Source organism: Lissotriton helveticus, chromosome 10, assembly GCF_964261635.1.
Source record: "Lissotriton helveticus chromosome 10, aLisHel1.1, whole genome shotgun sequence".
Lineage (NCBI taxonomy): Eukaryota > Metazoa > Chordata > Amphibia > Caudata > Salamandridae > Lissotriton > Lissotriton helveticus.
This window is the reverse complement of record NC_136071.1, coordinates 961,755,099-961,769,582: the sequence shown is the minus strand read 5'-3', so window position 1 is coordinate 961,769,582 and position 14,484 is coordinate 961,755,099. Positions and strand designations below refer to the sequence as shown.

Genomic DNA, 14,484 nt, shown 5'->3' with positions numbered 1-14,484 from the left:
GGTCTTTAAATGCTTCCTGAAAGTGACATAACTGGTTTCTTTGCGGATGTGGATAGGGAGTTTGTTCCAGAGTGTGGGCCCTAGGACAGCGAAAGATCTTCCTCCCATTCTCGCTAGCCTGAACTTCGGGATGGAACAATTTGCAGTATGTTGAGAACGTAGTACTCTTGTCGGGATGTAAGGGGTTGCCAGGGTTTGTACATATTTAGGGGCGGTACCGGCTTTGATCCTAAACATATAGCTCATGGCCTTGAACCGTATGCGGCTCTCCACCCTGAGCCAATGTAGGTCTTTCAGGTGATTGGACACACTGGAGGTTTTTGGGATGTTGCAAAGTAGTCTTGCCGCTGAGTTCTGGACCAGTTGTAAGCGGTTTATGACAGCTTTATTTGAACCCAAGTGTAGGATATTGCCGTTGTCAAGACGAGATGTAATAAGTGCATTGACTACGGTCTTTTGCGTGTCTGGGGGTAGCATCCAAAGGATCTTTTTTAACCATTTCAGGATCGTGAAACAGAGTCCAACCACTTTGTTAGCCTGTTGCTTCATGGACAGGGTGTTGTCAATGGTAACCCCCAGATTTCTTACTTGGGTTGTGGGTGTGGGGATGGAACCAAGCTCAGGTGGCCAGTGAGTTGTGTTCCAAAGATCTTTATTTTTCCCCAGGAGGAGGATTTCCGTCTTGTTTCCGTTCAGCTTTAGCTGGTTTGTGGACATCCAGCTGAAGATGTTGTGGAGACCTTGTTTAAGACGGGATGGGCACAGTGGGTTAGACTCTGACAAGGAGAAGATGATTTGAGAGTCATCAGCGTATGTCATGAGGGTGAGCCCTGATTCATCCGCTATGTCGGCCAAGGGCCGGAGATAGAGGTTAAAGAGCAGAGGGCTCAGGATGGAGCCTTGTGGTACTCCGTGGGGGGCGCTAACCGTGTCAGAGCAGGCTACTGAGGATGTAATTTGAAAAGTTCTCTGTGACAAGAAAGACTCGATCCATTTTAGCGCATCCCCCCTGATGCCATATTTCCCCAGTCTGGTCAGAAGTGTGGAATGGGAGATGGTGTCGAACGCCGCACTCAGGTCTAATAGGATGAGTGCGACTGTCTGACCATCATCTAGGAGTTTCCTGATGTTTTCGGTGACTTCTAGCAGGGCTGTTTCCGTGGAGAAACCAGCTCTGAAACCCGACTGTGATGGGTGGAGAAGGCAATTCGCTTCAGTAAAGGTGGTGAGGGCAGAGTGAATATGTCTTTCCAGTAGTTTAGAAAAGATGGGGAGGAGTGAGATGGGTCGGTAATTCTCAAGGAGTTTCGGGTCGGCAGTGGGTTTTTTTAGGAGTGGACTGACCATAGCGTGTTTCCACATTGCAGGCACTGTGGAGAGCTGGAGGGAGGAATTTATAGTTTCTGCAATAATGGTCAGGGAAGGAACATCCAGTTTTTTTAAGAGCATGGACCGGAGCTGGGTCCCTTGGGGAACCCGATTTAACAGTTTTGAGGGTGGAGATGAGTGATTCCAGGGTAAAGGAGGGCCAGGATTCAATGATGTTGATGTCATTCGACTAGAAGGGGACTGAATCAGCGGAGTCTGGGGTAGGGAAATTGTTCCTGATACCTGAGATGATGTTTTCAATTTTCTCATTGAAAAAGGAAGCGAGATCTTGGCATTGTTTTTTATTAAGTGGGCAAGCTGGTGCAACCGTTTTCTCCCCAGCAAGGTCTTTTACAGTGTTAAATAGCATTTTTGCTTTGTTTGACGCGGTATTGATGGTGTTAGCTACAAAAAGGGCTCAGGCTTTAATACAAGCTGAATGATATTCGTTTCTGGCTTTGTGGTATATGGCTTTTTTGTCGTAGGCGTAGTCTTTCCGCCATTTCCTCTCGAGGTTTTTGCATTTTGATTTAATCGTTTTCAGGGACTCATTAAACCAAGGAGCTGGGGGGCGATGAATATTACTTTTTACTCGAGAAAGGGGGAGACATTTTTCAACGGCGTTTTCTATCCAGGAGTGTGTGGCCCGAGCAATACTTTCCATGTCAGTGCCTTTGCTTGGCGAATGCATTTCTAAAATGTCGTTTAGTTTCCCAATGTCAAGAAGTTTCCAGTTTCTTATTGTGGATATAGGCCAGGCGGCATTTGTTTTAGGAGGTGTTGGTAATTGCAGACAGAAGCGGACAAGATGGTGGTCTGACCAACAGATTGGGATAGTATCGCTCCAGCTGAGTTCAGGAATATTTGTGAAAATGGGATCTAGCAGATGCCCCGCCTTGTGAGTAGGTCCAGAGTTAAGTAGTGTTAAATTCAGAGCTGCTAGATCATCGAGCAAATCTGTGCAGGCCGTATTTGTGGGGTCGTCAAAGTGCAGATTGAGGTCTCCCAGGAGGGAGAAGTTTTTAGAGGCGAGGTGGAAGGGAGAGATGTGGTTCGCCAGATTAGCGGCCCAGGAGTTGGCATACCCGGGGGGCCTGTACATTAGGATGCCCGAGGCCGTAAAATTAGGGTTAAGGGTGATTTTAAACGAGGCTGCTTCACAGTCAGGGATGTGGACGGGTTCTAGTGTGCAAGTAAATTCTCGATTGAAAATGATAGCAATTCCTCCTCCAATGTGACCTTCTCTATCTCTCCTGACTATAGCATAGTCAGGGGGGAGGGCAGTTGCTATGTCAGGGCCAGCGCTCTCATGCAGCCATGTTTCTGTGAGAAAGAGGGCGCTGGGTTGGTTATCGAGTAGAAGATTAAATATATCTAGTTTGTGCTGCGGTAGGGACCTGCAATTCACGCTATAAAAGGAGAAATCCAGGGTCTCAGGTTTTGCTCGCAGTATAGGACTCTACCTCACTGGACAAAGAGTAACAACAGGTACAGACCGTAAGACACTCAAGTTTAATTTCAAGCCAACCAACTCAAGACTACTGGTATGAATAGAGCAGTGGATGCTTCAGCTGCAAAACCACAACTATCAAGTCACACACAGAAACAGATCGCCACCCCAGCATATTTATTATCTGTCAAGACATCCAGACCACAAAATTCACAAGATAAATGGATTAAAGCGATACTGATTAGCTTGTTGACTGCGTCAACACACAAATTTCTGAAGGTAATCAAAACAAAAAGAATGGCACAAGAAACACCAAAGGACAGTTACTTGAAACTGGCCATAGACGCGACTCACACAAGCTTGTGGGAAAGCGAAGATGAAGGCATTACTAAGACAGAAAATACTGCTTCCAGAAACGACTTTATAGTGAAGCAATTAGAGGGGAAGTGCACGAGATGCCAAAACACAGCCTCAGCCCAGCCCATGGTTCCAATGATCATGGTGCCAAAATTAAAAGCACCCTGGAAACATGTTAATGTAGACTTTACGGAACTCAAAGGTGGACAATATATACTAGTAATCATGGATGGCCACTCCAGATAACTGTTTGTATTTGCTAACAACATCAGGAGATGAAAATGCTTATAAATGGACAAGATTTTGTGGTCATGTACACCCTCACACTTCCGAAAAGATAAGTTACAGTTTAACAATCACAAATTGCAGAGTATGCAGAACTATGCGGTCCCCACCATCACCAAAACATTCCACCATTGGAGAGGTGGAAAGCTTTGTGTGTACTCTAGAAAAAAACGCTTAGAACTGTGCATGCCATGAAAGAAATACTCCAAAAGCAAGCACCATCCTACGTCTGACACACTAATCTATCCCTCACTGCTCTACTGCGGTGCCCCAGAAATCTTACTGTTTGGAAAAGCGTTCCTAATGAAGGTCAGATATGACCATTTTAAACGTCCATACTTAAACACTCCTAAAGAAAGTTCGCATTGTGGTTACCTAAATCCTAGTGAAATTAACCAGTTGTGCATCTCTGCATCTTTTGACAGGCCAGATTTGAATATATTCAATTGGAAGATTCATTTACTTTCTCTTTTTCTCGAGTAGTTCATTACAATTTGGTGTTGGTGTAATGGGCAGAAATTGAAGTCTTCACGCCCATGTTTCTATGTGCAATTGGTGTTCAGCTGTGCAAATTTGGATCTATCTTGCGAATGTCTCAGTAGTGTTCTTTGCGTGTGTTCAGTAAACAGGTGGCAAGCCTAATGAAGAATAATTTACATGGAAATGTAATTATATAGATCACGTATTTATGTACCACTGTAAGTCACACAGTGCTGTATTTTAAAGGTTATTTCCTCTTATAACTAAATTCAGTTTTGTGATCTTCAACCTTGCATTAGAAAGTTGTGACAGTGGGGTTGTTAAGAGTATTTAATATGTGCAATTTTGAGAACAAATAAAGTGTGCAAATTTATAATTTTATGATGAATAACAGTTGTAACCGACGAATTTGTGATGCTGCGTTTAAACAAATTAATAGAAACGTTTAGAAGTGTGATTATAAAGTAACTTAGCTGTGCCACATTTTTGAAAAGACAACATTTTACTAAAATGGATCTAGTTTCTAGTGGTTTGTCCATCTTGCTCCTGCTTATTCCTCACTCCTAATCAGTGTCCCCTTGTGAGCCTTCTCTCTCCACAGTTCTGTGGAGCACAGTGCAGCGTGATGTGATTGACTGTTTCTTTACAGAGCCTGTATTGTGAATAAAACTTTTCATTGTGTACCAGATGTAACATTTTTTGAAGAACACTGCCGCTGGAAGAACCAATACCAGTTAGCTAGCACATTAATGTAGTAGGTTTCATTTGTTGTTTCGTAGTAGGTTACGCGCAGCGGGAACGCCGGATCACCGCCGGAGTCACGCCAGAGTCCAGCCCGTCTGCGCCCGTCAGCGTCCCGGAGGCGAGCGGAGCAGCGGGTGGGGCTCTGTCACCGGGATCATTTTTTCCTACTGTTATTAGGGTTATCTATACGTCATCTGAGCTTTGGGCTCTGCGTAAAATACCCTGTGGCTGCTATAAAGTCTTCCCGGGTCGATATAAGGGTAAGAGACGTTGCCCTGGCTGTGACTGGGTACCACACTATGCCCCGGTCACTTTGCCTAGTAGGGAGTTGGACAGTGTGAAACATCTCTGTCTGCTTCTAAATACTAGATCTGCACGCAGGCATGCGCAGTAGATCTACAATCTGCTGACCGCTGAAAAGCCGCTATGTCTGATGTTGACAGAGACCTGGTTTGAGGATTCGTCTAATCCCGATATAGCTATAGCAATTCACCCCGATTATAATATCTTCAGACAAGATAGACTGGACGGGAGGGGTGGGGGTGTGACACTTGTGGTGAATAAGCTTGCCACTTGCACCATCATTCCCATGGATACCATTTCAGGATCTGAAGCCCTTGCTTTCTCTATAGTTCTGTCGCCGCACCAATCCCTCAAAGGGCTTTTAGTTTATAGGCCCCCTGGACCGGCAGGCTCTTTCTTCGATGAGCTTCAGTCGGCCATTTCGGCGCTGGCTCTGAGAGCGAAGCATTGCATCCTGGCTGGATATTTTAATTTCCATATGGATGAGGGATTGGACCCTGATACGATCAAGCTGATGGAGATTATGGCTCCCCTAGGCTTGGCCCCTTACCTTTTTGGACCAACGCATGTAAGGGGTCATACCTTAGATCAGGTTTTCTCCACGTCCCCCATTGAGGTCATGCCACTTCTGCCGGTGCTTTGGTCTGACCATAGCCTGGCGAAATTTCATGTACTAGGTACTAATAAGCCATCTAGTACCGCTCCTAGACAGCCGGGGCGAGCCCCCAGGGCCTTTCATCGGGTGACTCCAGCGATGCTGGTCCAGGCATCTCGCGATCATCCCTGACCTTTCTCGGGAGACCTGGAGAGGGATTTAGAGGCCCTGCAGGCGTGGCTTACGGATAGGCTGAACGATCTGGCCCCCGTGACGGCCCCCCGATTAACACCGAAACGGGTTTCTGCCCCCTGGTTCACTGAAGCACTGTTGGTTTCCCGTAGGCAGTGCAAGGTGGCTGAAAGGGCTTGGCGCTCTCAGTACGATCCAGCGGCCAGGCTTGTATATAGGACTGCGGTTAAGGCCTATCATCGGGACATCCTCCTGGAGAAAAAAGGTTACTTTGCAAGAAGGATAGAGGCGGCCTCTAATTCCTGCAAGGAGATCTTTACAATTGTGAGGGAATTCACAGCCGCGCAAATTAATTCAACTCAGGCTGCTCCTTCTGACTAATGGGTCTCGGCTCTCGCTAATTTTTTTACCACCAAGATCAAACTGATTCAGGACTCTTTCCCTCTGAGGGTAGTTGAAGTTCCTTGGAGCCTCGAAGACGGGTCAGGTCCGTGGCCCCTTTCGGGCTCAGTCTTGGCGGATTTTCCACCTATTTCAATTCCTTCGTCGCTGGCACTTATGGCTAATCTTAAGTCTGGGTCGCCTCTTGACCCATGTCCGGCCAAATTCCTTGCGAAAGTGGCCGATGCTATAAACCCGCTGGCGAATCCGCTCTTGAATCTCTCCTTGAGTCGGGGGGTGGTCCCGCAGGCTTGGAAACAGGCGATGGTCATTCCCCTTCTTAAGAAGCCTGGTCTTGACACGGAGGTCTTGGCCAATTATAGGCCAATCTCTCTCCTCCCGGCGCTGGCTAAGATCCTGGAGAAGCATGTTCATATCGTACTCTCCAATTTCCTGGAATCTCAAAATTTGCTGCACTCTACCCAATCTGGCTTCCGCCCCAATTTAAGCACCGAGACGGCGCTTTTGGAGGTGTCTGAGGCCATTAAAGAGGCGCGGGATTCGGGGGGCAAAGTCATGCTCGTCATGCTGGACTTGTCTGCGGCCTTTGATACCGTCCCCCATGAGGGTCTCCTCATCAGACTTCATGAGATCGGTCTGAGGGGGACGGTGCTTAGCTGGTTTAGATCATTTCTGGCCGGCTGCCGACAAACGGTCTGGGCCTCACCCAGCTCCGCCGTGATGCCGCCTTTGGGAGTCGGAGTTCCGCAGGGTTCTGTGTTGAGCCCGACGCTCTTTAACATCTTTATGACCCCTCTCGCGGCATTGGTGGAGTCTTATGGGGCCCAGATCGTATCCTATGCCGACGATACCCAGCTCCTCTTTACGTGCAGGAAAGGAGAAGAGTTTGATGGAGAGAGTATCCGCTTGGGGCGGTTTTCAAATGGTTCCAGCTGAACAGCCTCAAATGCAACTCAGATAAATCTGAGGTACTTTTCTTCGGCTGCCCTCACGATCCAGATTGGCAGGAATGGTGGCCGGTTAATATGTTTCCTCCAGCACACTCGTCCCAGTTAGCTAAGAATCTGGGAATTAAGATGGATAATGGCCTGGCGTTAAGATCTCAAATCCTTGGTCTTACGGAAACTTGTTTTGGCCTGCTTAGGATGCTGCGCAAGTTTCTTCCTTTGTTATCAGTAGATCATAGGAAGTTGACGGTGCAGACCTTAATTGGCTCAAGATTGGACTATTCCAACGTCCTGTATCTTGGCCTGCCGGACTATCTTCTGCAACGGCTCCAGGTGGTCCAGAACGCGGCAGCGCGGGCCATTTTTGGCCTATATAGGCGTGCCAGAGTTTCGGGACTCCTGCAGTCGCTCCATTGACTGCCTGTCCGGAAACGGATAGTGTTCAAGGCCTTGACCCTGGCCCATAAGGCTCTCCATGCTTCGGGGGCAAAATATCTCCAAATGAGGCTTGCCTTTTACCATCCGACCCGAACCTTGAGGTCTGAATCTCTGTTCCTTGCGGTGGTCCCTCGAGTAAAGAGGGCCCGCATTGGGGGCCTCTCTTTCGGGCTGTTGGCATCACAGATGTGGAATAGGTTGCCTTTGGCACTTCGCAGCACCTCTAACTTGCTGATTTTTAGGAAGGGCCTTAAAACCTGGCTTTTTGCCCAGTAGTCCGTTTCTGTTTCCAGTTTCACTTTGCTCCAATGTGTTGTGTTACTCTGTGATTGGTTTTAATAAAAGCGCCGGGGCACTCTATGGAGTAGCCGTGCGCTATAAAAGACAAAAAAATAACATAACATAACATTTGGAGAAAGTTATATTTATGTTTTGCATCTCTTGAATGTCTGTAGCTGTGGGAGGTCGCGGAAGATTCTTGATTATTCCTAAAAGTAGCCTAGTACTATAGATTTTATTGTGATAGTACATTTTCTGGTTTGTCTAAGATGTACTGTTGATAACCATGCTAAGGTGAATTTGCAGTTTTTCCTCAATGTTTATGTAGGAAAACTGTTTAAAACACCTGGCTTTATGCGGATAGGGGCAATTAATAATTTTTACTCACAGAACTCTCCCCGTTTGGGGCGACTTTACCTTTCCTCATGAAACTATGTCCATGGGGCAAGGCATACATTTTTTCACAACTCTGTAAACCTTCACTTCTAGAAATGCTGTTGGCATTTTGTTTTTGAAACTTACTTTTTATTTCTGTAACTGTGCATTCATGGCATCCATTTATTTACTTCATATTGCCTATTTTACATTTTTGTAATAAAACTTGTTTAACTTCCCATGGTTCTAGAACTCAGTTCTAGAGAGGTCCCAGACACTATTGTGATTTTACTCATCTACTTTTGGACCCAATGTTGTAGAGGGGGAGTGTGCCTTAATGCTAGATCAAGGGTGCTGGAGGTCAATCACTAGAGATTATTTTGGGGTTATCAAGATATTGGGGTTCAGTAAATTATTGGGTTGGTGCTCCCAGAGGATTAAAAAAAAATTGTCTATCTTAACAAATATATTTTAGAAGTATTGCACCCTGAAGACACTATATTTTACCTTAGGTTGCTGTTTATTAGACTTTGCAAGATGTTCTCAGAATATTATGTTCTGAAGACTCAGTAACACGTCAAATGAAACACTACATTATATCTCAAGTAGCATTAGTTGGATTGTACTATATGAGTTGATGATTTATTTACATATTCGTGAAGTGCATCGGAGAGTATTTATATTATTCATAAATGCTTGACACCCTCTGATAAGAAATGTATACATAATCTATGGACAAAGATCTACCCAGCCATTGGTCAATCAAGCAGATTAAATTACCTGAAAAGATACACCGCTTAGAATACTAAAGCAATAATAGGGAATGTACAGAACGTCTTGGCCTTTCCAAATATCTAATTCACACTATTTCCAACAAGACCGGAAGAGGCAAGGAAGCAAAAATACGTGATGAATGTCCAGATAGACCTTTTGCATCCAGAAAAATTTGTAGTTTAGCATAAAAAAATATATATATCTTTTCGAGCCGAAATGTTATGGCACTAGCACGCATTTAATTATCAAATAAATTTGCACTGGAGTCCAGGTCCGTGTCTGTGTTGTTTGGGGCAGGCGATACCAGCTGGCTGCTTTGACGAATACACGGAGTTTCCGGATATAGATATAGATATATATATATGCAGCACCTGTTAAAGAGGAGAATGAAATGTATTATGCTATGTGGTTGCGTATGAATGAATATTAAATAAAGGGGAGGTGTCCGCCACGCTGTGAAGTTAAGGGACAAGGGGGGTATACAAAGTACCTGGAGGGTTTTCTTTTATACTATGTTTGTATAACTTGGGCAAGGGGATGCTTGCTGACAATTTAGAAGGACTGTGAAGCAGGCTTGGTATTCCTTGCTAAACAGTAACCTTTGAGTTTCATTAATCATTCCATTATTGAGGTAGTATGTCAAATGTCATGTCAATATCAGTCTAACAACTAATAAAGGGCACAGAACGTCACGTGATAGAGTGTTATACACGGCTCTGTAGCCTGGGCATCTCAGGACAAACCCAGTAGTTGTGGGGAGTTTAAGAATATGGAAACGTCTGATGTAAGGGAAGAATGTTTTTATTGTAATTACAGTGAGTGTTTACTAACCCTGACGATGCGTTTAATCTCGTATTCAAGAAAGTATGCTGGATGGACCTCTTGGATTTAAGAGCACAGACCCACAGTATTGTTAGCGACTGATTGCCTGCTAAAGTAGCAGAAGTCGCCAAAACCCCATCGAAAGTCACTGAATTACGCGGTTTAGATTAGAGGCTTTGTACAGAACTCAAAACAGCGAGCTAGCTCATCAATGCTATCCACAGCTACAGTCACAGGAAGTTAACTGCATACTTGCTGTCAGCCATGCAAAGAAGCGCTTCGTGGCTTCGACAGAAGGGTGAAGCAGTACATAAATTATACAGTGATGAAGCCACTGGCAGCCGGGAACAGTTTACTGTCCGCATGCCACTTTCTAAAGTCGTACACGCACCACAATTAATGCCGCTGTAACACTGGCAGTGTGCGGGAATAAAACAAGTGCCTGAACAACCCACACGCCCTACTCCAAAGCACTACAGCTGTGCCCATCCCTTTGTTTACCCGGTGCCCTGCCCACCCCTGTCCTTACGCTGTGATGCGGGCGGTCTTGTAGTGGTGCTGCCAGAGCCCAAGCATAGATGGTAGCAGAGAAGCAGAAGGAGGCCTGGGCTGCGGGGCAGCAGCAGAGCCCGTGGGCCGGAGAGTCCCCGCATCTCCGAGGCAGGCAGCACTCGCACTGGGCTGGATCCCCCTGCCTGTAAAGACGGGCAGCTAAGGACAACAAATTCCCCCCGGAAGCGGTAGCGACAGAACAGTACTGCTTCCTGTCTTGTGTCAGGCGCAGAGGAAAGCAGCAGCCTAGCAGAGATGACAGGCAGGCGAGGAGGCGGGGCTAAGGAATTAGAAAGAAGGAACTAGGGCCCACATGCAGCAAGCATTTTTGTAGTCGCAAACGGTGCGATTCCTTAAAATCGGCCGTTTGCGAATGCAAAAGTGCTTTTTGGGATGCATGAAGCAATTTTAGAATTCGTAACATGTTTGCGAGTTCTAAAATTGCGGGTGCTTTTAAGAAGTCGCAGATGTGCGATTTCTTAAAAGCAATGCATCATTAAATTTAAAACTGTAAATTTGCAATTAGGGTGCCAAATTTACCGAGTGGTTGAACCACTCGGTAAATTTGGAAAAAGTGTTTAAAATGCTTAAAATGGTTTTTTTTCAACATTCATGTTTCACACACACATGTCCTTAGGACATGTGTGTGTGAAACATGATGCGAAAAATACATTTCAGGGGTGCATGGGGGGGTCCTTTGGACCCCCCTCTGCACCCATGAAATTTTCAAAGTGCCACTCGCAATTCCCATTGACTCCTATGGGCCTTTTGGCCCATAGGAATCAATGGGAATTGCGAAAATTAACTTAAGAATTCGGTATTCATTTGGGATTCGGTAAAAATTGCGATTTTTACCGAATCACAAATGAATACCGAAAATAATGATGCATAGCATTTTGCACTTCTTAATTTGCGATTCCTTATTTTTCGCAAATTAGGAAGTGCAAAATGTCACAATGCTGCATGTGGGCCTAGAGGTGCAGAGCGAGTGGAGCAGTACAGCAGGAAGGGAAAAGCGAGGTTGGCAGGGCTTTAAGTGGGCCGGGTCTTGTGTTCCCCACTCGCAGTTTTAAAAACCAGCTGCCGAGACGGGTCCGTATCGAGCCCTATATTTTTACCCTCAGTGTTGAAAAATAATCTCGCCTCGGAAAGTATGATCACCTGATGGTGATCTGAAAGCGCACGGCATAGGATTCGTGGTTGGCACAGTTCAGGCTCTAAATGTAACATGTATACAGTGATTAGCTGTTGAAGGCTGATAAAGCTGCTGCGTGGGTTCCTGCCCAGTATTAGCAGCTTCTGCATATTTTTCAAACTCACTACAAAGTAAAGTAAATATGTTCTAAAGGGTTTCATTTAACGTTCTCAATGGAGCTTTACCCTCATCTTCAAAATTGTAAGGGCAAAATAGCAGCCCTGTCCAGAAAGAGGAACAGAGAGGATGAGTCGAAATCGCACATTTTGGAGAATAAAGCATTCGTTTAAAACCCTTCCTTCTCTGCTGTTACAGCCAGGAATAGAGTGTTCATGGCCACTGATGCAAAGTTGAGTGTTTTTTCTTTAAAAAAAAATATATGGCTAGTTCATGGCACTCTCGTGATAAACGTTTTGCTCTTAGGTCCTGCTGCACACATGTATAAAGATTCTACATCTCTCAAACTGCTCTCTTTCTCTGGCTGCCCTGAACGTTGAGTACTCATTGGCATTACTGCTACTCCCTTCTCGAGTTTTTTCAGCACTTCATCCAGTATTGGGCAGTCTGTAGTAACTAGTCCCAAAAATGTTCCAGATGTTTAAAAATACCAGTATTTCCCCCAGAAAATTTCCCTTTTATGCTTACTATTTCTAATGGCACAGAATTTGTTTTTCGTATAAACATAAATGTATTGTTGCTTGCGATCTTCAGTTTATGGTTTTGTGAAAGAATTGGATATTTAGGCCACACCCAGAGATACCTTGATCAAGTGCCTGTTGATCGGATATGAATTTGCCTTAAGAAATAAAAAGACAAGAAGCGATTATCAAAACAGGTACAAATTGGTTTCATTAAATGCAATGGCGGGAGAGTCTCGACAGAATGCTTCTGAGGATAGTCTCTCTTGGTGTAAAAGGTTTTGCTGACATTATATACCTCTCACGAGGTACAATAAAGTAATTTCTGCATTCTTGAAAAGGCATCTCAATCATAAATTAACAAGTTTGGTCATCTGATAAGGACACAGATGGCTCTCGACCTCGGGGAGAGCTAGTGTGTGTATGTGTCCAGATGTCCGGCATGAGGAGTGTGTGATCACTACGTGTGATGTACTGGTACTGAGACAAAGAAAGTCAATCATAGGGGCGGACAGATCCCAACCCAGAGGGAAACCTTTCAGTGCCAGAGCTGACTGAGCCCCACCTCTCTTCTAACAGTGGAGCCAGACAAGGATATGAAGACGTAGGTACACCAAAAAGTTCTGAAATGTCCTCAAAACAGGCCTACTATGAGCCAGAGCTTCTCTGGAAGTACGCTACAAACAACTGAAGTTTGATCAGTCTAAACAGGTGCAAAATGAAGACCATTAATGTTCCAGTATAATCCCAGATAGCAGCCAAACACAAATTGTGGCTCCCCTCCACCAGATACAAGAGGCCAAGAACTACAACAAAGGTGGATTGGAAGAAGACCACAACAGCCAGTGAGAGAGAGCATACTGAGGTGGCATACGCCTAGGCACAGAACCATAGACTAGACCTCCAGACATAAGCACAGAGTTGTCAAAGAGCGAACAATTACAGACACAATCTCCAAAGCAAAAAATTCAGCTCCACCCAGGAACGAACCAGGGGCCAGTCAGCTGCGGCCCGTTTACCTGGGCAATGGGGCCACACCCACTCACATTTCTCCAGAAAAGAAGAGTTTCAGTCATACTGAGCAAAGATCAGCCTGACAGATATCTTCTTGTTCAGGTCAGGCAGCCAGGAGATAGACATGCCCTAAATGCTCAGACTCCTGGCTGCTTGAACTTGACTTTGCTAAGCTGAGAATTTCACAGCCCTCTGGGCATGAGCGCTTCAGCCTGGCAAATGTGTCTTCGAGGCCCTCCCCCTCGTGAGGAGGGGGAGGTCATGATTGATTCGGACCTGTGAGCTCCAGTTTTAAACCCAGAAGTGCCCAGGGCTGAGTGTCAGTCAGTGACACCTCGTCACTGGGTGGGATGGGGTCAGCAGTCTTGCTAACCCATCCCTCTGCATGACCAGTGCAGTACTCAATGGTCAGCCAAAGAGAGAAGGCAGCAGTCCCACCCTCCTTGGCTTTCCTCTCCTGGAGCTCCAGGGTATGTAAGTTGTTGAATGTTTGGTGCATGCATGCTTGCATGTAATAAATGTATGAATTTGTTGTGAGTTTTGTGAATGGACATGTGTGTGCGTGTGTGTGCGGTCGTGAATGCATGGGGGTGAGTGTATATGTGTGTTTGTGTGGCCCATCATTATTTTTAAATACCAAATCGGAATTTGCCAAGAGCTATGGCTCACTAATTGCAACTGTCGTACAGGCAGTGAGTGATGACTTCACTCATTGCAGCAAGTACCTTTATTTTTCGCTGCACAGCAAAATCAAAACATCTCTCCCAACACAGAACTATTTCTAAGCATAATATCCAGCCAAGAGCCACAAGAGGAGATGGGCAGGAAGAGAAAATGCACCTCTTTGGAAGAATACATTGAAACCACCTTCCAGCCTGAAGCTATGTCTGGAGTATCTAATTCAGACACATGAGCCCCTAAATCTGATATACCTGGTTAGCTCTTTACACTGTACTTCCATAAATATATCTACATTAACCATTAGTTTATAAATGTTTCCAAATAAAAAGTAAGATCAGATGTGTTGATAAAATGTATTTTTTTTTAATTTCTCAAAGTAATATTTTCAAATAATGCAATAAAGGTTGTGAAATTAATGCATTACATGTTGCCATAGTGTCCAAAACAATGCATTGTGGTTAATGTAGGCTATTTGCATAACCCCATCACTTACATTTTTTCTTTAAATTTCCACCTTGATGGCCTGCATAAAATGTTTTGTTATAGAATATATAAATATATGTTTAAAATATAGCTCTAAAGTAAAATTAAAC

At 45.0% G+C, this 14,484-nt stretch overlaps 1 protein-coding gene across 1 annotated transcript in view; it reads right to left on the bottom strand.

Annotated features, from left to right (window-relative positions):
- Nucleotides 1-10,660, bottom strand: part of LOC144784683 (pituitary tumor-transforming gene 1 protein-interacting protein-like) — a 142,657-nt gene extending 131,997 nt beyond the window's left edge. The window contains exon 1 of the mRNA XM_078663633.1: nucleotides 10,341-10,660. Within this exon, the coding sequence (XP_078519759.1) occupies nucleotides 10,341-10,464 (124 nt within the window). The 5' untranslated portion in view covers nucleotides 10,465-10,660. The remainder of the gene's footprint in view (nucleotides 1-10,340) is intronic.
- Nucleotides 10,661-14,484: the final 3,824 nt, after the last annotated feature.